At 35.2% G+C, this 23,738-nt stretch overlaps 1 protein-coding gene across 3 annotated transcripts in view; it reads right to left on the bottom strand.

Annotated features, from left to right (window-relative positions):
• The window catches only part of Adgrb3 (adhesion G protein-coupled receptor B3), a 695,051-nt gene that overhangs the window by 325,793 nt on the left and 345,520 nt on the right, over positions 1-23,738 (bottom strand). For all 3 annotated transcript variants that reach the window (XM_058578796.1, XM_058578794.1, XM_058578795.1), the window contains 2 exons: positions 15,225-15,293; positions 10,838-10,946 (listed from right to left, as the gene is read on the bottom strand). In XM_058578796.1, the coding sequence (XP_058434779.1) occupies positions 10,838-10,946; positions 15,225-15,293 (178 nt within the window). The remainder of the gene's footprint in view (positions 1-10,837; positions 10,947-15,224; positions 15,294-23,738) is intronic.

Genomic DNA, 23,738 nt, shown 5'->3' with positions numbered 1-23,738 from the left:
CCTCCATCCCACCTTGGAGAGACTTTTCATAGTTAAAACTTTTGCCAAGTTTCTTGAACTGATACAAAGTACCAACCTCCGTATGCAAAGCTACTATTGGTAGATTTCTTAGGACAAAGAGGTCACAAAGAACTTCTTGGCAGAAACTCAAGCTCTTTATAGAGAATAGAAGCACAAACACAAAACATTTTGTGGCTAGTTCTATGTGTCAATGCATGAGAAAATCAAGAATTCTCAGCTTGTATTCTTAAAAGAAATTTTAATGTTTAAAGTTATAGATTTCTATTTGAGGACAACTTTCATAATTAATATCTGGTAGACCAAGATATGCCACTAAAATATGTCACTTCACCATCACCATCTCTGTTATCCACATTTCCTACTTTAGGCCATGCATTCTTTTCTCATAGATATGCATAGTTTTGGTAGAAGTCAACTTTTCCTCTGGTTTTCCTAATTGTTTTCCCAAAGCTATTGCACATTGTTGTGCATTCCATACAGTGTTGGTTTCCAACTGCCTTTTGTGTGACTCTCTTAGGTTTCTCCAGACCATGTGCTTTTCCCCAGTAAATACAAAATCCAAAAGAAATGATGGTCTTGGAGCAAAAATTTGTTCCTGAATCAATGCATTCTTTACCAGACAGTTACCGAAAGGATAGAGATTTAACCCATTTTATGCAATAATCCCAGATGTGGAAAGTTCACAAAATTTTTATTAGTTAAGATGTAATATAAGGGCCAGGCATGGTGGCACATGTCTGTAATACCAGCTACTCTGGAGATTGAGGCAGGAGGATCCTAAGTTCAAAGCCAGCCTCAGCAGAAGCAAGGTGCTAAGCCACTCAGTGAGACCCTGTCTCTAAATAAAATACAAAATACAGCTGGGGATGTCAAGTGCCCCTGAGTTCAACCCTTGGAATCAATCAATAAATAAATAAAAGATGTAATAGAAAAAACACTTAATGCTTATAGAAAGTGTAAGACAGGCATCCCTCAAAATATATAATTAGCCAGAAAAATAATTTTACATTTTAACAAAGTAAGCATATATGAAGATTAGTACTAGAAAAGAAAACAAATGGTCAGTAGTTATTTTACTTTGTAGAAATACAGAACATATGAGTAAGATTTCCCTAGGGTCGTATCAAAAAATCTACACTGAAGTTTTAGAAGGTTAGAGTGTGGTTGGCTGAGCAAGATAATGAAAGAAATCTTTAACTTTCAATTACTGAGATGCAAAGGAAAAAAACAATGCATCCACTCTGAATGGGAAGCACTGATCTAGGACAACTTATGTGGGTGTCCTCAACTCTTAGGCAGCAAGGTTGTTAGGAGTAAATACTATCATGAATATTTGTGAAAGCATTATTTTGGGAAGTTCTATAGATTACAACAGATGCTTTACCAAAACTTTTCATGGAAATCCTGAGGAATAAAACAGAAAAGCTAATAAAAACATTTTTCTACCTATTATTCTTGAGGTAGAAAATTGTTGTAACTATGACAGTAATGCTATTACAAATAATATTTTTCTCATGCTGTAGAAATAGAGGTACCCTTAAAAGATCTTTCCTACCTTGAGAATATATGTTTATATATTTATATTTTTAAAATTTTTATATAAAAACAGAAAAATGATTTTAAAAAGAGGAGTAAAGCTAACTAATTTATTGCTGGACTTGGTGGAGACTGAAGAATTCTCCTCACTTGAGGTTCTATCACTTTTAAAAGTAGTAGAAGAAAAAAGATGGTAGGAAAAATGCCATTTACTTCATTTGTTAACTGGCAGTTCAATCTGAGCCACAGCTTCACAAATTCATTTCAATAAACAATTTCATCCTGGCTTTTGCCCAAGGATTCAGATGGTAGGATGACGACAGGATGCTGATGGTTTCTAAGGATAAAATTGTTCAATCTTCCTGAGAACAGTAAAAATGAAATGAGCTTAAACTGCAAGAGCAAGGATTTGTGTTGCACTTAGGAAGATAATACATAAAAAATAAACCAGAACAAGCTTCCTTTGGTCTCTGAACTTTAGAGACTTTAAAACGGTCACAGAAAATTTTGCCAGTGAATTTAAGAAGTATTTTAATTTTTGACGTAAATCTGTTTACCTTCTGTAGTTTTTGAGTTTTTAGAGATATTATGGAAACATTTCTTTGAACTTTCTCTTTCTTCCAGACCCAGTTATAACTATTAATAAACTCTGTCATATCAGCTATTAAAATATCTTTTCACTATCTCCATTGTCACCTGGTCCAAGCATCTGCGTTCTCTCTCCTGGCTGCTGCTGCAATAAACATCTCACTGCTGTTGCTATATCCACTCATGCCCCCTACTGTCTATTAGTCTACACTTCATAGTCAGAATGACCATTTTAGAATATAAATCAGAATTCATCATTCTTCTGTTCAAATCTTGTAGTGTTTTTGCTTCTTATTTAGACCTTCAGTTAAAGGCGTTCTGCAGTCTCACTTCTCCTTCCTTGAAATCATCTCCTCCCACTGCCCTACCCTCAGCTTCTCCAGCACCACTTAATTCTTTCAGCTCTTCTTACATATGAAGCACATGGATGCATCATGGTATTTAGAATTATGGTTTCTTCTATGAAGGGCTCTGTCTCTACATATCATTACATCTCACACTCTAAAGGCAGTTGCTTCTATATTTAAATATCAGTACACTGATACGAGGATTTTTCTCACCAATCTGCATTCTCTATTCTCTTATCCTAGTGGTTTTATTTATTTTCACAGCAATTATGACCATTGGACATGTTAGATGGCATTTGTTTGAAATCTGTCTCTCTAATATAAAATATAAGTTCCACAAGAGCAATTTGTCTAATTTGTTCACTGAGGAATTAACCTAGAACATAACATGAAATATACTTATTGAATGAAGGTCTGAGATTTTTTAAAATTAATTAAATCCATGAGTCCTTACCAACCAACTATAGTGACTTCAGGGAGCTCCTTAAACTGAGGGGTAGGGAGATCTTCACAACCCTGAGGAGTTTGTACTGCTTGCCTCAAGCTCTGATAATGGTCTTTTGCCTCAGCCTCCCAAGTCTTCTGTCCCCAGTCATTTGGAATAAGTGAATCATGGTAAATGCCAGGGGATAATTCCCATAAAATAAGAAATAATAAAACAACTCATAATGCTGCATATCATTCCGAGTCCTGGTTTAAAACTGTCTGACTGCTTTTCTTTTTCCTCAAAAACAAAAAACAAAACAAACTAACAGAAACAGAAAAGAAAAAGGTAGTTTCATTTTTCTTTCTGACCTAAAGAAAAACTTTCATTTGTCTCAGGTGTCTAGCAAGCGTGGGAGACTGCCAAAAAGCAGTCAAGTCTCACTCAAGTCTAGCTAACTGCACCAACATCAGGTGCTACAAATAAGCAAAACGATGTTAATTCCTGTATTTGGGGGGCTTGGTGTCAACTGACAAGTGTCATTTTTAAGGAAAGAAAGTTAAGCAAGTGATACAGATGTGTGAGCCACAAAGCTAAGCAGTAACAGAAAAAGAAAATAAGCTAAGAAAGAGAAGCCGTTCCAGTTTTACATCATCAGATTGAAAGTAGATTCCTCAATTGAACAAGACATTACACCAATGAAATGATGAACTTTATCAGTAAATTTAACAAATAACATAGATTTAATGTTCATAAAAAGGCCTGCAGAGAAAAAAGAGATGTTGACTTTTATATTATACCCTTATTCAGATCAAATTTGATTTCAATTTCAAAAAATATCAGGTATGAATATTTCTTCTAAAAAGCCCAATACTTCATCTTTCTAAACCAAGAATAGAGAGTGATATTTAGCTTGGTAAAGATAAATGTGTTAACTTTAATGTTTCCAAAGCATTGGTGCTATTGTGTTATTGGCTTACTGGAGAAGAAATGAAACTATCCTTTCTAGAGTCTTATAGCTTTTAAGGTTTATATACAGAAAACATTTCAAATTCCTTACAAGTAATAAATACAACATTCTGTGTTTGGAAATATCATTTTATCTGATAGTTGTCAACTTTGAATAATTCCTAAGAGACAGTTGTGAGATAGCAGGGCATGGGTGTAAAGCACTTGTCTGTGCAAAGTAAATCCTTGGAAATAACTATTAAAATATTTAGGGTATGATCCATTGAAACCACCTAAGGAGCTTGAACCTTTAGATGCTGTTCACTGTTTCTGCTCTTTTTCTGTAGAATCTTCATGCTCTTCCATCAACAATCATGTAAGATTTTTCTTTATCTCTAATACTCTAAACTTCATAAGTAATTAAAATTAACTAGAGTATTGGTTTTGAAATATTCTCACCCTCCTATTAGTTATGACACTGATTTTTTTTTTTTTTTTTGCCTTATTATGGAAGGCCTTACATCCACTGCCTCCAGCCACTCCTGCCTTCAGAGACTGGCTTTGATCCTTTGTTTTCAGTGTGGAAATCACCTTACTTCTCTCTGTCTTATGTCATGATGTTTGAAAAAAAATATGTGCCTTCACCATCACTTTTATGCAGATGATCACTGATTACATATTTAAGGATTTGACTCCTCTACCAAAATCCACAATCTCATGTTAGGTTTTCACTTGGGGGCTACACTTGCTTAAATGTTAGTATATTAGAGACTCAAATGTTTGTTGAGTTAATACAAATTTTATTTCTCCCTTCTCTCCCATACCCTCGTCAGTTATGGAATTCTATCAATTCTAGCTCCAGGTAGTACTTCAAATCCACACACACACTTTGGTTCCTATTTATACTACTGCTAATTCAAGTTTTCATTATCTCCTGCATGGATTACAGTAAAAAAAAAAAGCCTTCTATCTATATTTAGACTAATTAAGTTTACAGTTTTTTCCAATATCTATAAATTCTATTTTCTATTCTAATGTATGTTCTACTGAAGCACAATTCTTACAAGTTAAGCTTCAGTTATTCCTTACTATCAGATGTCAGACATGGCTCTCAAATTTTATTTCACTTTAATTGCATACATATGTGTTTTAATCAAAATAGACCAATTATCCCCTAAACATAATCTGAACTGTCACATCATTTTACTATCTTTGCTAAAGGAATGTTCTGGAATGTAACAATTTATTTGCTACTCACTTCCCTTCATTTTGAATTGTTAACGATCCAACCACCCTCCAAAGTCTGCATCAAATGTCTCATTTTCTAAGAAGGTTTTCTTAATCCTTACACAGTACATTTCCTGAAATGAATCTATAACATTTGGTTTATATGATACATACCAAAGTGTTCATGCTATTTATTTATGTAATTTTTTTATATCTAAACTAGACCAAACTGCAATCTGCTTGCAGACTAAAAGATTATTCATTTATTTTAAAGACTAGAATCACTTAGAAAAGACTTTGCTTATAGGAAGAGATAAATTATTTTTGTTTTTAATTGTATAAGGTAAGTAGGACCACAACATGTAGGACCACAACATCACTTATCTTCCTCAAATTCAATTCAATGAATTCAATTCTAGTTGTAAGTCTCAAACTAATACAATTAGTTTCTAAAGAGTAGGCTATTCTTAGCTAAACTATGGAACTAACCAAGGTGCCCTTCAATAGATGAATGAATAAAGAAAATGTGGTACATATACACAATGGAATAGTATTCAGCCATAAAGAAGAATGAAATTATGGTGTTTGCCAGTAAATGGATGGAACTGGAGACTATTATGCTAAATGAAGTAAGACAATCCCCCAAATCCAAAGTTCAAGTATTCTCTGATATGTGGAAGCTGACTCACAATAGGCAGGGTGCGGGGTCGGGGGAGAAGGGGCGGTTCACTGGATTGGACAGGGTACAGAGTGGGGAGAAGGGAGGGAGAATGGGAATGGGAAAAACAGTAGAATTAATCGGATATAACTTTCCTGTGTTCACATATGAATACATGACCCGTGTAACTCCACATCATGTACAACTACAAAAATGGGAAGTTATACTGCATGTATGTATGATATGTCAAAATACATTCTACTGTCACGTCTAACTGCAAAGAACGAATAAAAAAAAGAAATAAAAATGACTAGGCTATTCTTGTTACTGAATAAAACAAATGTAATATGCTACATGAAGTTTTTGCAGAAAATACATAACTAAAACATGATACAAATTATAAAACATTCCAGTGCAACTTTAGATAAATCCTTAGACCAGAGATCCGTGCATGTGCCCCATCATTCTTATCACATAAGATCTCAAACATTCTGTTTTGTCTTTGAAACTGCAAAGTGCTGGGGCTCAAATAATGTAGTTTTTTTTTTTCCTCATGGGTGCTGAATCTTCCTTAATTTATTTTATTGCCTCCAAAATTCCAAATATTTCTGAGTCATGAGACTGGCATTTATCCTTTAATTCTATTTGATAGTGTAATAAAAATAAAACTGCTAATGAAATGGACAGTTTCAAGAAACAGAGAGGGGTTTGCAAGGCACAGAGGACATGAAGGATGAAAAATGGGAAGAAGTTTAATTGGGTCATTGGGAGTTTCCAGGAGGATTTTCCAATAGAAGTTTTAGGAGAGTGATGAGAGACATGCTTCACTGCAAGAGATGTTAGAGGAAATAGATAGAGAGAAAGTAGAGGAAGCAGGTTTAAATAACTCTTCAACGAGCTTTTAAATATTTTTATTGAAGAGAATAATTTGATTTTTTATTAAAGAAAAAGATAATTTCAATAATTCATATTAACTAACAATTTCCCCTGACCTGTTTGATAATTATAAATTTTAAAAAATTATTGATATATTTAAAAAGTCACATTTTTCTTAAAACAATAGCCACTTACCTGTGATGCATATTTAGAACACTTAGAATGCAATTTATGATAGAATAAGGCACATTGTAAATTGAAATCTCTCTGTAGCATATCAATTTTTCATGTGCATTCATTCATTCTGTAATTATGTAAAATATTTAATGGAGTTTTTGTCATTAGAAAGTGCTCATTAACTCACATGCATTATGATTACCATGTGTCTGTTTTTGAATGCCATATTCATATGTGAATATGAAAAAGTGTTCTATTAAAGCTCAAATATTTTATAAATGCATTGCCAAAAGTCTTAGTTTGTAGGGCTGCTTTTCCCAAACCATATTAATTTTTTTGAGATCTTAAATCTTTTGAGAGACTAAATAAAGCTGTGGACATTCTTCCTACAAAAATATACACACATACATATCTACCAAAATGTTCATAGATATTTTAGTATATAGGAACATTTCGTTTATCAAAAACGGATATAGGTGGGGGCATTTTTTCAGATAGAAAAAGCTTTAACATTTTCATTTAAACTATTTTTTGAAGATAATCTTTCTAAGATGCATTACCCATTTCCCTGCCATCTAAAGCAGATTATAGAAACTTTTATCTTGATGAATTAAAGCCATGATTCTACACATACATTATTGTCTTAATTCTTAACACTAGTGTTTTCAATTCTGAGGCATAAGGAGTCCTGTATTCCCACAATAAGGACTCTATACTCTGTTGCTACTATTAATACTTCTTTCTCCAGCATTTCATCTATTCTGTTTTTTTTCCTCTCTCTATATATATGCCCTACCAGCATTCTCTGCTTCTATCTTTTTGTATCTAAACCAAGAACCAGAAAACAGAGGTGTTGATTCTATGTTTATGTTGAAATAAAATAAGATTATTAGTGAAGTTCAAAGATACTAATTAAACCTTATGGTCTTTGTGGCATTTATTTTTAGTTGTTCAAGTTTCTTCAGGAGCTAATTATCTATGGTTCAGAAAAATGAGGTCGTGAAGCATATAGACTTTATGAAAAAATAATTTTCCCTCTTTTCTAAAAGGCATATGATATTCTGAAGTTCTTTAAGGAGTCTTAATCCAACACACTCTGAAAAAAAATGGCCACAAGTAACAGCAACTATTCCCCGTTACCTAGACTTTATTCAGCATTAACATTCTGTAAGTCTGTGTGCATGCTTGCATGTATATGTTTTCAGTATAATTAGTTCACTATTGAAAAGTAATATTTAGGAGGTAAAACAAATTGTGCCAACTCACACATTTCATAATTTGTTACTATAAAATATTATCTGTTTGTTCTTGCTCAAAAACATTGAAAATATCAGATCAAATAGGATAATAATGTTTTATATATATTAAACTGGAATAAAAATGAAGAGTATTAATGGTAATCAATTATATTTGTATTATCCTACTCCATACTAGTGGATATACTTTGGAAAACACATAGATATTATATTGTAGAGAACAATCTTCAGCTCTAATCACTAAACTATAGTAAGTCAGTCTCTGTGCCAGCATTTGGGAAAAATCAACAGTATGTTTTATCCATGGAACATAAATTTTTAAAATATAGATTATCAGTACTACATAAGCAATCAGAATGCTGAATAATCACACTGTCCTTACACAAGATCAAAGGAAATGTAAAATTACCTTATTTTTATTTTCAGCTTTAATTTGCCTTGAGTTATTCTTAACATGTCCCTTCAAGTTTAGTAATATGAAAGAAGTAAGCAAACTTACATAAAATAATCTTATTCAAAATTAATATGTAAAAATTTAAATATATAATTATGGTAAGTTAAAAGAAAAATAAAGAAGAATAAGGGTTTTTTATGGAAGTTTAATTTATGAACTTGCTAGAATTTTTATAGCAAATAATACTATACTCTAGATAAATTGATATGGCTTTATTCTGAAATAACCTACTCTAAGGTCAAATTTAAATTTTTAGATCTGAGTTTAGCTTTAGTTATTTTCTAGTATTTTCATTCTGAACAAATTTGAGTTATTGGTTGGATTATACTTTTAATTATCAATGCCTTTTATAATTAAGTGTTCACTATACACAAAGAATAAGAAAACAATAGTTCTTTGTTTTTCCTACCTCAGCTTTCCACTTAAATTACTTGACTAATTGTTCAATCTGGCACAGCACTCCTCATAACACCTTTTTCACCCACCAAAGAAGTCTTATGGTCCTAGAATGGTATGGGCTTGAATATCCAGCATCCCTGAAATCTGTCTTGGTTCTTCCTTCCATGTGTACTAAAACTTATAGCCCATCATAATAACTCTTTCTTCCAGACTTTCCTTCATTTGTCTAATCACTTATGGAATGGACATTTAATTTGGATTTTCTCTGAATTCTGAATTCATCCTTTAATAAAAACACTGGCTTTGAGCCTTTGTGTCCTCATTGCTCTTAGAAAGGGACAACTCACTCTGTTCTTGGACTATCACAAGCTGCTGGACACCTATTTTGGAAAAATGGCTAGGATCAGTGAGGTGGTGCATGCCTGTATTCCCAGGGGCTTGGGAGGCAGAGGCAGGAGGATATCGAGTTCAAAGCCAGCCTCAGCAAAAGCAAGTATTAAGCAACTTAGTGAGACCCTGCCTCTAAATAAAATACAAAGTAGGACTAGGGATGTGGTTCAGTGGTTGAGTGCCCCTGAATCCAATCCCCAATGCCCTCCTTCCCTCCAAAAAGACAAAAAGACATCAGTCTAACTTGAGACTTGTGCTGCATAAAGAGTGTATGTGGACAACAAATCTGAGATATGTGCTTTTATATTGCTGATTTCCTATTTCTGTAATATAGATTTTCCTCCAAGGAAGAAGATTATCAGTAGTTATCTGTAACCAATTACAATCTGAGGCCACCCTGGCATAAGGTATGCTGGGACAAAATGAGTCCCTGCAGGATTTAAGGACTTCAGAAGAAATCAAGTGTAAAATGAACCAACAAAAGCCTTAATCATAAAAAGTTATATTCCATACCAGTGGAACCATCCTAGGGGATTAACCAAGGTAGCCTTCTTCCTGATCTAGAAACTAAAGCTTAAATATCTAAGAATAAGAATGTTATTTTCTCTAATAAGAATTTTATTATCTCTAGTTCAATGGTATTCATGTGAAAACTATTAAAGCATGACAAATGAAAGAAAATCTTTCTGAATCAGGGTAACATTGTGAGAGAAAGCTTTAAAGAAATTAGAAAAAACATAAACTTGTGTCAGTTCAATGGGTGTAATTATGAATACCATTTCTTAGCTTTGGCCAATTTTTAACTACAAAGAGAAATGTGCCACTTGATTAATATAATTGTGTTGGCCCAGTGTAATTGTGGTAGTGTAAAAGTGTGTGTAGGTTTTGCTGCTATGTGTAATTCCACCCCATTGTAAGAAAAAAATATTAAAAGCAACAAAGGAAGAAATATGCTTTTATTTTATATGTTTAGCATCATAGGATCCATTGGAGGGATCTGTGAGGCCCACTATTTCCTGGAAGGTATTTAGGAGAACTGTAGTGATCGCAGTTTTTCTTATGATCCTTAAAGGTATTCTGAAGTGTTCCAACACATTCACCACCTGCTTGGAGATCTGGTACACAAGCAATTCAGGGTCCTTATGAATAATGTGTGTAAATCAATGAAGATTCATTTTTGTTCGGGATCATTAGAGTGTGTGTGTGTGTGTGTATTAGGTTGGATAGCAAGGACCATTTGGTAAAAGGAAAATTAAGTACATATTATCTTTTACATACACCTGTGCAGATGTATACAAGCCCATAGCATTCACACAAATACATGCAGATGGAAACAAATGTATGTGTGTGTGTGTGTATATGTAGTGCACATAGGGCTGGATTCATCTAAAACTCAGACAATAAGTATCCACAATATATTTATTCATATATACTTAAAGATATTGACAAGGATATTACACTTGAAAATGTATGGTGCATATACTTGCAATCTTTTTTTAAATTTCAGAAAGATTTTGGGAAAAACCTATTTCTTACCTACATTTCCAGTCATTAAGTATGAATTCTGAAAGTCCATCATCCCCATTCCAACAATGTGTATAAAATCTTCAATCACCTGCATTAATTCTATTGAGCCTGGATAAATCTAGAAAAATAAGCAAAAGTTAGATGGAATAAAAAGTCCACAAAATGAAATACAGGGCTAGAAAGAAAAAACTCTACATAATGATGTCACAAATGAGCTCTGTTTATTTGAAGAAATGGCTGCAACTGGAAACAGCTGTAGTTTTTGAATTAATAGTTGAGAATGACACCAGGTGCCACACAGCAAGAACTTTGGAAGTGATATGATGAGCCAATTAATCCTCCATAAATCTAAAGAAACTCAAAATACCTACCAGATTGTCTACTCAGAAACAGCATGACTTTACTTTTGATGGACTCTTTCCCTCACTTAAATATAACACAGAACAAACACTGAAATTAGGCTCTATATTTTTAGCTTAGTATCCATCTGGGGGACATAGGAATAAAAAACAATTATTATTGCTATCATGGGGATATTTACAAAGTATTAAATCTATTTCATAAAAAATATCTTAGGAGAAACATTTATTTTTAATAATTATAATTGTCATTATATGAGTGTTATTAGCAATAATTTTAGGATTATAATAATAGCTCTAGGGTAGATGATTTACATGTATATACACACAAAAAACTATGAGGTTATTATATTTATTTCAGGCAACAAACAACAGAAGCTCAAGGCGTTCAAACTATCTAAAGCCACATTGTATTGTTGCTAGTGACTGAGGCTGTGGTTATCTACCTATTCTATCTGCATCTATATCTATTTTATCTATCTGCCTAGCTACCTACCTTCCTACCTAGATGCCTACATACTAACAGAGCTATCTGCCTCCTTTTCCCCAAGTGTATTTTCTAACATCATGGCATCTCACCCAGTACAAATAGATATGTGTTTTCTTAAAAACAACCTATGCTGGTATATTCCAAAATGATGTGAAATGCAAAGGCCGTTTGAAAGGTCACATGCATTTTAGCATGCATAACCCATAAAGCCTATAAAGTGAGCCTGCATTATATAACCACATTAGAGCAGAATGTCTTTTGAAGTTAGGTTCATTTCTTGTAGCTATTGAGTACCACTGCAGCTTCTAGCCATGAAAAATTAAGTGGATTACAGAGTTCTTCCTGCTTTGCATTGCAAAGTATGGTGCAGAAGAGACAGAGAGGCTTGGGTTTGCAGGTAGGCATACAGTTAAGAGCAGGAAGGGACTTGAGTAGGAGGAAGACAGGTTGAGCAGAGCAGGCTGCAGGCAGAGTGTGAGTTTTGTAGGGGCTATGGCTGGGCCCATCTAAAATTCAAGCTCCATGTATCCACAGGATATTAACTAACATGCACTTTAAGACATAAACAATAGATATTACATTTTAAAATATATGGCAAAGAGAGTTGGAATTTTTTTTAACTTCAAGAATATTTGGGGAATAAGTCCTATTTCTTAGCTACATTTTCAGTAATTAAATCTGAATTCTGAACATTCGTCATTCCCACTTCAAGAAAGTGCATAAAACTTTTGTTGTCTTTAACACTTCCTGGTACTACTCTATTTCCCCTGTTCTTCTGTAGGTGTATGTGTGTATAACATGTGTCACGGACAGACAAATACAAACTAATGACAATAGGTATGATTTCCTGATTGGGAATAGACCACCTGTTCTTTACTCTTTCTTTTTTTTAAGAGCATTCACTTTAGAAAGCTAGCTGTAAAGCTCTTTCTCTTTCTCTTTGAAATGTATGTAAATCCTTTCTAAAAGCTAAAAAGATATCCACCAGCTTAAAGATCCAGTGATGTCTCTCTTTGAAATGTAAACATCAAGGAAGAGTATACATCTGCCTGAGAGAAGGGTAGGGACCAAACTTCAATGGGTACCTGAGCCTGACTTTAAACTGCAAATTTGCCTCCTGTCATAAAGATTTAAGGAACTTATTTTGCTATAGATCAAGATAATTAGCTAATGACAAAGTTACCCCCAATTACTAAGGGACTTTATGAAAAAGTATGTGTGACAATTGCACTGCTAAGGCCTCTTGGCCCTAGCACTAGTCATTGTTTATCTTGAGGCTACTTAGGTCTATAAAGAGTGAGGTTCCTTTTTGTCCTAGCTGATTGTCTATGATATACACATCACACTCCAGTTTAATGCTTATCCAGTAATAAAACTCTTCTCTTTCTCTTCCATCTTTGTGGAAAGGTTTTTCAGGTTGCTTTTAATTATATTTCCCCAATAGTAGACAAGTATTGTAGAGAAGAGGTTGGCAAATTTTTTTAAAGAGGGACTAACTGTTAATATTTTAGGCTTCTCAAGTCATGGGGTTCTCTGTTGGAACAAGGAAACTCTATCTTTCTTGCACCAAAGCAGCCCTAAATAATATGTAAATGAACAGGGGTGGCTGTTTTCCAAAACATTATTCACAAAGTAGGTCCCAGGCTGGATTGCCCTCACTGACTGTAGTTTGTCCATTCCTGTGCTAGAGACACATGAATTTTTTAGGTTAACGGTGAAATGCAGAACAGAGTACATGACTGAAATGACTGGTCTTGATGAAAATGGACTTGTCAACTACAACCATCGTTGTGGATGTCTAAAATATTGCTATATAAAGTTCAGCCTTTTATTTACTTTAGTATGTTGTTTTTATCTAAACATAGTTTGATCTTCCATAACTGAAGCTGATGGGTAATAAAAAAGCTCTGAAATGGCTATGTTTATTGTTCAAAAATGTAAATTTTGTTTGCACAAACCTTCTGACATCAATATTCACCATTTTACTCAGCTACTTTTCCAGATGTGCACAGAGCTTTATTTAATATTTCACTTTTTCTGACTTTATTCCTCTAAAATAAGGGGGTCATGAGGATTATTTCTGGCAAAATTTAAACAACCCTTATTTCTAAGAGGTCCACATTTTATGACACACATTTAGAGACCCATTTACCATATGGCTGTAATTATGACACCACCTTTTATTAAAAGCTACAAAATTGTTTTTTTTTTGTTTGTTTGAATTTCAAGTAGTCATTTTTTAAAGCAGCATTAAGGATCATTACCACTGGAAAAAAATTTAAAAATTAGAATAACCATTAATCACAGGTAAATAAATGACTTATGAATTCATGATTTTCCGTTGATGAGTTCTGCCATAATTCCATGTGTTCAAGTTGCTATCTCACAGTAAATAATACCATGTGATGAACCACAGCCTTATTTTAAATAGGGTATTGCATATTTGTTCTAAATATATCCATAATTAATAGTCCCTGGCATTCTGCAAAGATGTGCTTCTCTGTAGCTGCATTACAGGGAAAGATACCACTTCCTTACAGTGAGTGAACAAGGGTGTCCTCCAGATGAAGGCCAAGGACAAGTACATAATTCAAACTAGTGGAGAAAGATAGATCAAAGTCTTAAACTGAGGAGGGATTTTTTTCCTTGCCATGACCAGAAGCACAGAATTTGTACTGCTAATGAGGTGGACTACAGTGGACTATTTTTAGAGCTCCTACCACAGTGTGAATAAAGCACATGATTTACTCCTGAAGGGCTAGAATGCACCTTTGAAAGGAAAACGTGTAGATCGTTCATTTGAACCTCAGTAAATATTCATTCTCTTTTTCAAGATTGCCTTTTTCATAGGATATTTAGAAAGGGTCAAGTTGAAAATTCAAATAAGTTTAACATTTGGTTAAATTAAATTTCCACAGTATTTTTAAACAAGATTATACTCCATTTCTTGACCCCAAATCCTCTTTTTCTGTATTTTAGAAAAAAAAATCTTACTATCCATATGTCATCACAGCACAAATGACAATGTAAGGCATTATGAATCAGTAGCTAAACTAATAAGGTTATTTGCTACACTGGTAAAAGCATAACAAAAAAATCAGAATACATTTTTTTTACTGTAACAATTCTTGGTTTTGAACTAAAAGTACATATCTGCTTATCTGATTTAGATTTTATATAAAATTGAAATAAATGAAAATTATCTTGTCAATAAATACCCTATAATTTCATTTGAGATATATGCTTTTTAGATTTGCATTTTTCCTGCTTTGTCTGTATATAGGAAGTAAACCTATTTTGTATGAGTTCCTTAATATATGTAACCTTCAAGTTACAAATCACCATTTTTGCATATATAAACATTATTCCTCCAATGGACTGATATTATAAAAGATCATTTGATATCTCTAAAATGATTTTGCAGTCTAGAATGACTTTTAAAATTATCTTTTTATGTTTTGAAGGAGCAAACTGTTAATTTCTTCAAGTGTGTTTTACATATATGTAGCCAACTTTATTTGAAGTTCTAAAATAACCCCAACCTTACCTGCTGTGCATCTTCCCATTTTTCCTTGTTTTCTTCATCTAGAAGGTTGCTAACTATTTGAAAGAAGTTCTGTAAATTAAATTAGATAAAAGTTTTAATATTACATGAGAAAATAAATATATTTTTCAACAACACCCATTTGGTATTTTCTGTTGTGATGATATAAACAATTTGCATAATGGGTAGAATCATAATGCATCTATTTAGCACCAAAATCCTAAGATTATGGCCTGCATCTTAACCCCTGACTCCTTTCATACAAAATTTCTATGTAACTTCATACTTGCACCCCAGAAGCAATTATAAAATTAAGACACTTGCTTGAAATTCTTTGTTTCATTACAGTCTCTCAATTCCATTATATAATGTCATTGTATAATTATTCTATACAAATGAGATTGATTCTTTCTATAAGGAAAATTGCCTATATTTGTGCTGTTACAAATTATTCTGTTATGGTGGGTGGGGAATGCAGATCAGTGATTGAGTGCTTGCTTGGGTTCGAGCTCCAGCATCCAGGTGGGGCAATTATGGTGAGATTATGGACTATGAGCAAACCTGAGGCAAGAGGCTCCCAGGGTTGGATTACTAGCTCTTATACTTTTTCAATTACCTATTGAAAATACTATTGAAACCTTTGAAGTTCCTGGCTCCTGGCAAATAAATGCTTGGTAAATCTTAGCTAATTTTGAATTATTGCTCTTTATTCCTGTCATCAGAAAGCTAACATGGAGGAATGAGTAGACAAATAACATGTTCCCATTAAAGTTCCAAATCCTTGCCATTATCCTTGTCCCTAAGAAATTGTGGAAAATCTTATTGGTTTTATCTTCCTTTAGAATTACCCAATTTTCACTCTCTCTTTCCATGAGGACAAGCATATTTGAGTACTCGTTTTTCCATTTGCTATGGACACATTGTCAGTGTTCCATTCAGCTCTGTTATTGCTCATTCACTTGTGAGGGGCTATTTTTGTAGTTGTTGTTGTTTTTACTGGAGGGAGACATTTTTTGATGTCCTCTGACATTATACTGTGCCATCAAGACACAAGAGTCAGAACAAGGAAACCAGGGTTCCTGGTGAAGGAAAGCCATGATTTGGGGTCATAGAACACCTAGAGTCAAGCTAACATATTTGTCTCAAACCACATAGACGGTGGTTACTTGGTTGTGTCCTCAGAATCCATCTTTTGTAACTGGTTTGCAGGTAATTTAGCAGAAGCATTGCCTCATACTGGCACTTTAGCTTATGACAGAACTCCCTTTTGAGGGCAGAAATAACAATAATTTGTTAGTCTCATCTGTCTTCCTCCCTATCTAGCTTTTCAAAACAAGCATTTACTTTAATTCTGAATAAATTCACCTGGGTGTTTTTAGATGAAAAACAAAGCTGCTTCATTTCCTCTAGTTTTGTGATTTGAAACTGTTAGTATCTATATTTAATTGCCCTATTTGAGCTATTTATTTTAATAGTTCCTGGCAATCACATGGTGGAAACATGTTTGGAGTCATAACCTCTATAAATGTTCCAGAATATTTTATGCAACTATTGAAAAAAAGGCAAGTCTGTTTTAGACCAGTTTTCAACTCATTTAACCTTTTTGTACAGCCAGCCATTTTTTTTCCACTTAAAATTTCTCTCTTGAAGTGTTAACATTTTAAGGCCTTAGTCCATTGAGCTGCAACTCTACCTATGGGCAGAAAGAATTAACCTTCAGAGTTCTCCAATTGCCTATGGCTGGTTAACTCAGCAGGGGATTTGGTACTAATGAGGCAAATGTTGCAGGTCTCATCCCTGTGCATGCCAGTTAGCTGCACTAAAGCCCAGGACCTTGGCCTGCATCTTAACCCCTGCCACCTTTCATACAAAATGCGTGCTGCTGCTAACAAGAGACTCTAAGAGAATGGGAAGCAATTTGTGCAAATGCATTTCCATTTCTGGAAAAAAAAAAACAGTTCACAAAGCATGGTTTACTGACAGTGGGTCAGTGACTTCTTGCTGTACATGAAGGCCACTGCTCACATCCAATTCCTTGATGAAAATAATAAATTCAGAGTTCAGATTTTTTTAATCACCAAAGGGCAAACATAAAAATGCAAATTGCTAAAATAAACATTAGCCAAACATAGAGTACCAGAATGTTTTATCATTTTCCAAGGCCAACAAATGGGACTTAACTAAGTCACGGTGGGCGAGCAATACAGATGACAGTTCTTCGGTGGTCTCACTGCTGATTGGTTCAGAATAATCTGTAGTAGTTCCCTTAGTGCAGACCAGATAGGAGCATAGTGAGCTAAGCCTTGATGTCTGGTTTGGAGTAGGAGCATTTATGGGAAAACCAAGTCTTCTGGTTCATCAATATATTTTCAATATATATAATGCCTTGCCCATAATGGATACTTAATAAAGTTCTAAATTAAAGGAAACAAGGTGAAAAGTCTGTATGCTTTGGGTTTTCTAACAAGATTCGGCACCATTCCTTTGAGCTGTCTCCATTCTAATTTGTCTTCCAAACACGGAAAAATAGGTATATTAATATTAGTTATTATATATTAATTCACTTTGACTTTTGGTCAAAGATTAAAAGAGAACAGAACTGACAGAACAAACAGGACAGACAGTATTTTGGAAAGGACACTTGTAACATTTCAGGCCACTTGATTAAATTTCTGAACAAAGAACAATGCTGATTCCAAGGCAGCAAATATACTACTTGCTGCTGTTCCTGAAGAGCCCTGCTAATGGTGCTGTTAAGCTGATGATTTATGGATCAGGTCGCTTATCTCAGTCTGAAATGCACCAGATGTGTATTATTTCTCTCTCTCTTTTTGATCATCCCTGATGCCTATGATTTAGGCTGATTTCAAAAACTGAATGCATTTGGCAGAGTCACAGTTGCTTGGAGATTGAAATAAGCAGACTTGGATTAAAATTTTGTTCATTGATTATTAATTGTGTGATCCTGGGCAAATGTTGTCCAGCTAACCCTTATTCCTTTAATCTGTAAGAGAGGAATAATAATAGTTACCTGGAAAAGCTATTGTGAAACTTGGAGGTAGTGTGTGTGTGTGTGTGTGTGTGTGTGTGTGTGTGGTGCTGGGGATTCAACCCAGGGGCTTGTACATGTGAGGTAAGTACTCTACCAACTGAGCTATATCCCCAGCCTGTGGAGGTAATTCTTAGCACATTTCCTGACATCTAGTAAGTCCTTGATGTACAGAGGCTTTATGATTGTATTCCCTTTATTTTTTTTTCTGTTTTTTTATATGACTGACTGCATAATTTGTATTTATAGCCACATTATGGCAAATATACATTTAGAATGTTAATGTGGTCTTTCACAACCAATGCCAGTCTCTCCTATCCCCATTTAATCTATCTTCCTCTCTTGGCAAAATGCAGAGCACAGAACTCATTCATGACTAACTTCTGGGGCTGTAATTTGTTCAGTAGAAATCTCTCCATCCTAAGAATGCATTGTGCTAGAAGGGTTTTTCACTGTAGTGATTATTAGACACCTACTAAAAAGCACTCTGCCAAGTGGTTGTGGGACACAAAGGTCAAAGAGGCATGACTCTTTTTGTATTTTTCTCTGCAGGAAGTGTGAAAATCAGTGAAGCAAATATATACTATAAAGAGAAGGACAGATGCTTCTGTGAATTTCAAAGTGCAGGTCCTAGATTTGCCTATAAGAGACAAAAACAAACAAACAAAAAATATGTGTTTTATGGAAAGCAGTAATCGTTCTTTGCTTTACTTCTGATTGGCTTCCACTTGGCAGATATCTTTTGGATTATATATTATTTTTCTGTAACTATGCTAAAGCACTCTTAACACTTAGCTTTTGCTGAATTCTTCATGGAAATAAAATTACATATTAAGCTATAATTTAAGATATCTAAGCCACAGGAACTGTTTTCTTCATCAACCCAAAATGTTTGGATGCCAAGATAAAAGATAAGCCCTAAAGGACAAGATTAAATAATGTAGAACTGAGGGTTTGAAAGAACTGTTTTGGTCCTGATAAGAAATATAGGGGTAACCCTACAATTGACCTAATAGCTAAACAAGGGATCAGCAACAAGCTATTAGATTAAGGATGGAGAGCATAGAACAGAGCATCCATCTAGAGAAGAGGTGAAGGCCTTGCCTGGTCCAGCTCCTTCACCTCTCCAACCTTACCACATGATATTCTGCTCCACACCCTCTATGCAGCAGGCTCTTGAGAGGTCTTTCTGCCCCCCTATCTTTTCATCTCTGCCTGCAGCCCAAGATACATGCTGTTCCCTTTCTTGGACTGCTCTACTTCTTGTTCTTAACTGGGATGACCCTTTCTTATCTTTCATTCTAGATCTATATGGAATTTCCTCTACAGGACTTCATCAGATCAGTACTCTCCCCAAGTATATAAGGTCTGCATATATGAGGTCTCTTTCTTACCTCAAACTGCATAGCCTTTTTTTGAAGTATATCACAATTTGTCATCATGATTTGTAAGATTTGGTTTAGGGATTTTTTTCTCTACCAGCCTATCATCTAGTTGGGATTGGTTCTGTTTTGTTCACTCTTGAGACTCCAGTGCACAGCATAAGGCAAAGTGTGAGCACTCAAACATTTAAAATCAACTGGCTGCAGACCTATGGTGTACAAGGCAATCAAATATGCATTGAGGTAATTTAGAAGAACAAAAAAATTTCCTACATCTAATTTGCAGTCTTCTTTCCATTTCAACACCCTCTTCTGATAGCCATGCCTCCAGTACCACCAGAGTCCTCTATATATTCAGGAAATGAAATATGAGACTTATTTTAACACATAAGAGAACAGGTTATCATGAGTAAATATGGGACAACACTCTGTTTTAAATAGCATTAAGAAGGTTCAATGTCATTATTGAACACAGATACACACTTTTGAGAAGTCATAGGGCCTAATTAATAAAGCATTAGCTGTGGGTGTTTAACCCAAGGAAGGTCCTCCTCTTTCATAAACATGGCTTCTTTGCCAAACACAGGGAATCCTTCCCCACCATTACTGTCCCTACCCAACCCCTTGCAGAATGCATCTATACTATAAGTGCTGCTTTGTTCAGAAAAATAATGGATAAGGAAAGTTATAAGAATATAATTCATGTAGCAAAGTGGAGGGGTCTTTGGCAAAGAAAAAGTTTGGAGAAAGAAACATCACAAATAATGCTTTTCAATAGCTCACAGTAGTAATTATGAAGGCCTAAAGGAGAGAAGTAAGTGTGGGAATGAAAGAGTGAAGAAAGACATGGAAAATACCTAGAAGAAGAAGTGCATTTACCAATTCAAGGAATGCTTTTTAAATGACTTCTCTATCTTGGGTATTTCTCTGAGAGCTGGGAATGATAAGAGTGAACAAGATTTGTGAGGGTTCCTGTCTCATGGAACTTACACTCTAGTGGGTGAAGAAAGGCAGTAAGTCAATAAATTTTAAAGGATGATATCAAGACTGGTGATATAACTCAGTGGTAGTACTTAGCATGTACACCCTGGGTTCAGCCCTCAGTATCTCCCTGCCCACTTCCATGATTTCAGATAGTGATTGCAATGCTTTGAATATGTCCGCTCCAAAATGTAGATGCTGCCAATATGATGGCGATTAAGCCCTCTCTTCCTTGTAAATGGTATCAAGACCCATTTTTATAAAGATGTTTCTGGCAGTATTTGGCTAGCTTGCCCTTCTGCCTCCTTTTATTGGAGGACATAACATTCTTCCCTCCAGAAGATGCCATAACAAGGTGTCTTCCCAGAGGTAGAGAGTAGTCCTCACCAGACTGATGTTGTACCTTAATCCTGGACTTAGCCTCTAGAACTGTGGGAAAACACAGTTCTGTTTTCTGTACCAATACCAGGTATTTTGTTATAATATTAGAAATGGACTAATAGGCTGATTTCAAACTATAATAGGTTATAGGAATGGAGAGATTAGGTCAGGGCAGGCTGTGGGGGCGGGGAGGAAGAGAGAACCACTTTTGCTTGGATAATCATCAGGAAAGACCTTTCTGAGGTGACACTTGAGCTGATACCAGAATGATGAGAAGGAGACAGACATGGGAAAACCTGAGGGAGAGAATTCCTGAAAATACTGGGAAGAGGAAGTACAAATTCCCTGGATAAAGGACAGTCTAGACAAGAGAAGAAGAAAACAGAAAATACAGGTGGAGTGGTCTTGGAAAGAAGATAATTGGGACAGAGGGAGAAGAATATTCACACAGGATAAAAAAAAAGATAGAAGCCAGATAAAGTGAGGCCTTGATCCCACAGTTGGTTATGTGACAAATTTAGTTAAAAACGGAATTTTGGCTTCAGGGTAAAAACTAAAGTGTAAGATAGTAAAAGAGAAAACATGGAGGTTAGAGAAAAGTCTTAAATTACTGAGGCCAGAGATGATGGTAGCTTGGCTTAGGGAAACAGCATGATATAATGACGTCTGCACAGGTGGGAAAGTACAGACTCCAAGGTCAATCTCTGGTCCCTAGATTATGTCATTTAGGATGATGATGCAATTAAGTATGCTGAATCCCACCTATGAAAAGGCAGTGCTGGAAAAAGAAAGCGAGCTTAGATTTGTTCAACTTGAGTATGAGAACTCTACAATATAGCTAATAGAAGATGGTCTAGCAGACAGGTTTAACTATCATCTACATTTCAAAAGACAAAAATTTGTGAATAATTAATCCTGGTTGAAAACTGGAGACTTTGGGGATAAAAAAACTGAGATGATCAGGAGCAGAGTTGAATGGGGTAAGTAGAGTTGAATGGATAGGAAGAGTAAAAATCAAGACAGATAAGGAAAAAAGAGGAGGAGGAGTGACAGGTGACAAAATAAAGAAGAGGCTCCAGGAGTGAGGTTAATTTAGAGACCAACAGGTACAAATCCAAGCACAGTTCAAGATAGTGCAATAGGTCTCCCTATTAGTCTTGCACGTGGCAGACAACAATTGACCGTGTAATACATAAAACCATAAGCACATCCACATTACAGACTAATGTATGGATGGCAGCTTACATGTGATCAGACTGTGATTCTACTTCTAAGTCTCCTATTCAAGAAAGTATACAGAAATGAAATTGAGTCCAAGCAACATTACTGTACAAATCATGTTTAGTTTGTCCAATGTGTTTGGTTTTTTAAAATTAATTTTCTTTGTAACAGGAAATAGGCAAAATAACTTACAGTTGATCTGGAGAAAGGATTGTACATATTATGGATTGATACTTTTACCCAGAATATCTATCCAAGCTGCACACGCATTGGCCATTGGCAATTAGAAACTATTAAGGATTCAGGAAGGCAGCAGATTTTCATTCAGGATGCCTTCCCTAGTGGGTTTCAGGGCCCAAGACCAATGAGGATATGATTCAGAGACAAGATACTGAGCCACTGGGAAATCAGCAGAAAAAAGGCAGGGCTCTTTGGAAGGACTAGATTATTAAGCTCAGTGGTGGGATCCACAGCAGATGGGATGACCAGACTTGAGAGCTGTGGTCACAGGGATCCTGAGAGAGGCAGGACTGTCCAAGGATCCTGAGAAAGGCAGAACTGTCCTAGCTTGATGACTGTGATCCACTAGACCCAGAGTAATGTGAGAGCAGATTGTTGAAACAAACATCTCCCAAGATGCAATAGTTAAGGGGGGAAAAAAAAACAACCTTTAATGATACCTTTTGTTTTTTCCTCCTTTTCTTCTTTTTTTAGTCACAATCTTGCAGAAACCCCGACTTGTTTTGAAAACTGCATAAGAATACCGCTCCAGGAATTACTGGCCGCATTTCTTAACTAATCCTGCTCTTCCATGATGTAAGACAGTTTGCCTCATAGAGTTTCTGAATAGCTGGATGGGCAATGTTTTATAAAATGATACCAGTCCATGTTAAATTTCAGATGAAGAACTCCAGAAAGAGGTGGCAGAGTGAGTCAGCTGGGAGACTGGATGAGGTTAAGGGAAAGAAGAAAACATTCAATCTTCAGTCCTCTGGTGAATGAGTTCAGCACTCATTCAAAAAAGAAGGGTAAAAGGCGATACTAACAGGGTTAATTATGCTGTATGATTATTCCCCCAGAGGCAGTCTGGCAGAGGAACCAATGTTATAAGAACATCACAACTAAATGTGGCAAAGAATTATCAAATCCAGACAGAAGATGCTTTTTTTTTTTTTTTTTTTTTGTCCTGCGAGGAACCAAACCCAGGGCCTTGCACATACTAAACAAGCACTCTAACACTGAGCTACATATCTAGCTCTTTTAAAATTATATTTTGAGACAGAGTCTTGCTAAGTTGCCCAGGCTGGCCTTGAATTTGTAATCCTTCTGCCTCAGTCTCCCCAGTGGCTGGGATTCCAGGCAGATTCCACTGAGCTTGCCCCTAAGGGACGCTTCCTAAGAGAGGAATTAGATGAGGACCAGTAACTCAAGTTTGAGCAAGGCTGGCTGGTACACCTGAGGTCACCATGTGAAGGAACCAAGCACACATCACAGGTTTAGACA

Source organism: Marmota monax, unplaced genomic scaffold (assembly GCF_021218885.2).
Source record: "Marmota monax isolate L192 unplaced genomic scaffold, Marmota_monax_Labrador192_F-V1.1 WCK01_AAM20220418_F8-fsc00091, whole genome shotgun sequence".
Classification (NCBI taxonomy): domain Eukaryota; kingdom Metazoa; phylum Chordata; class Mammalia; order Rodentia; family Sciuridae; genus Marmota; species Marmota monax.
This window is presented reverse-complemented; position numbering and strand designations above follow the sequence as displayed.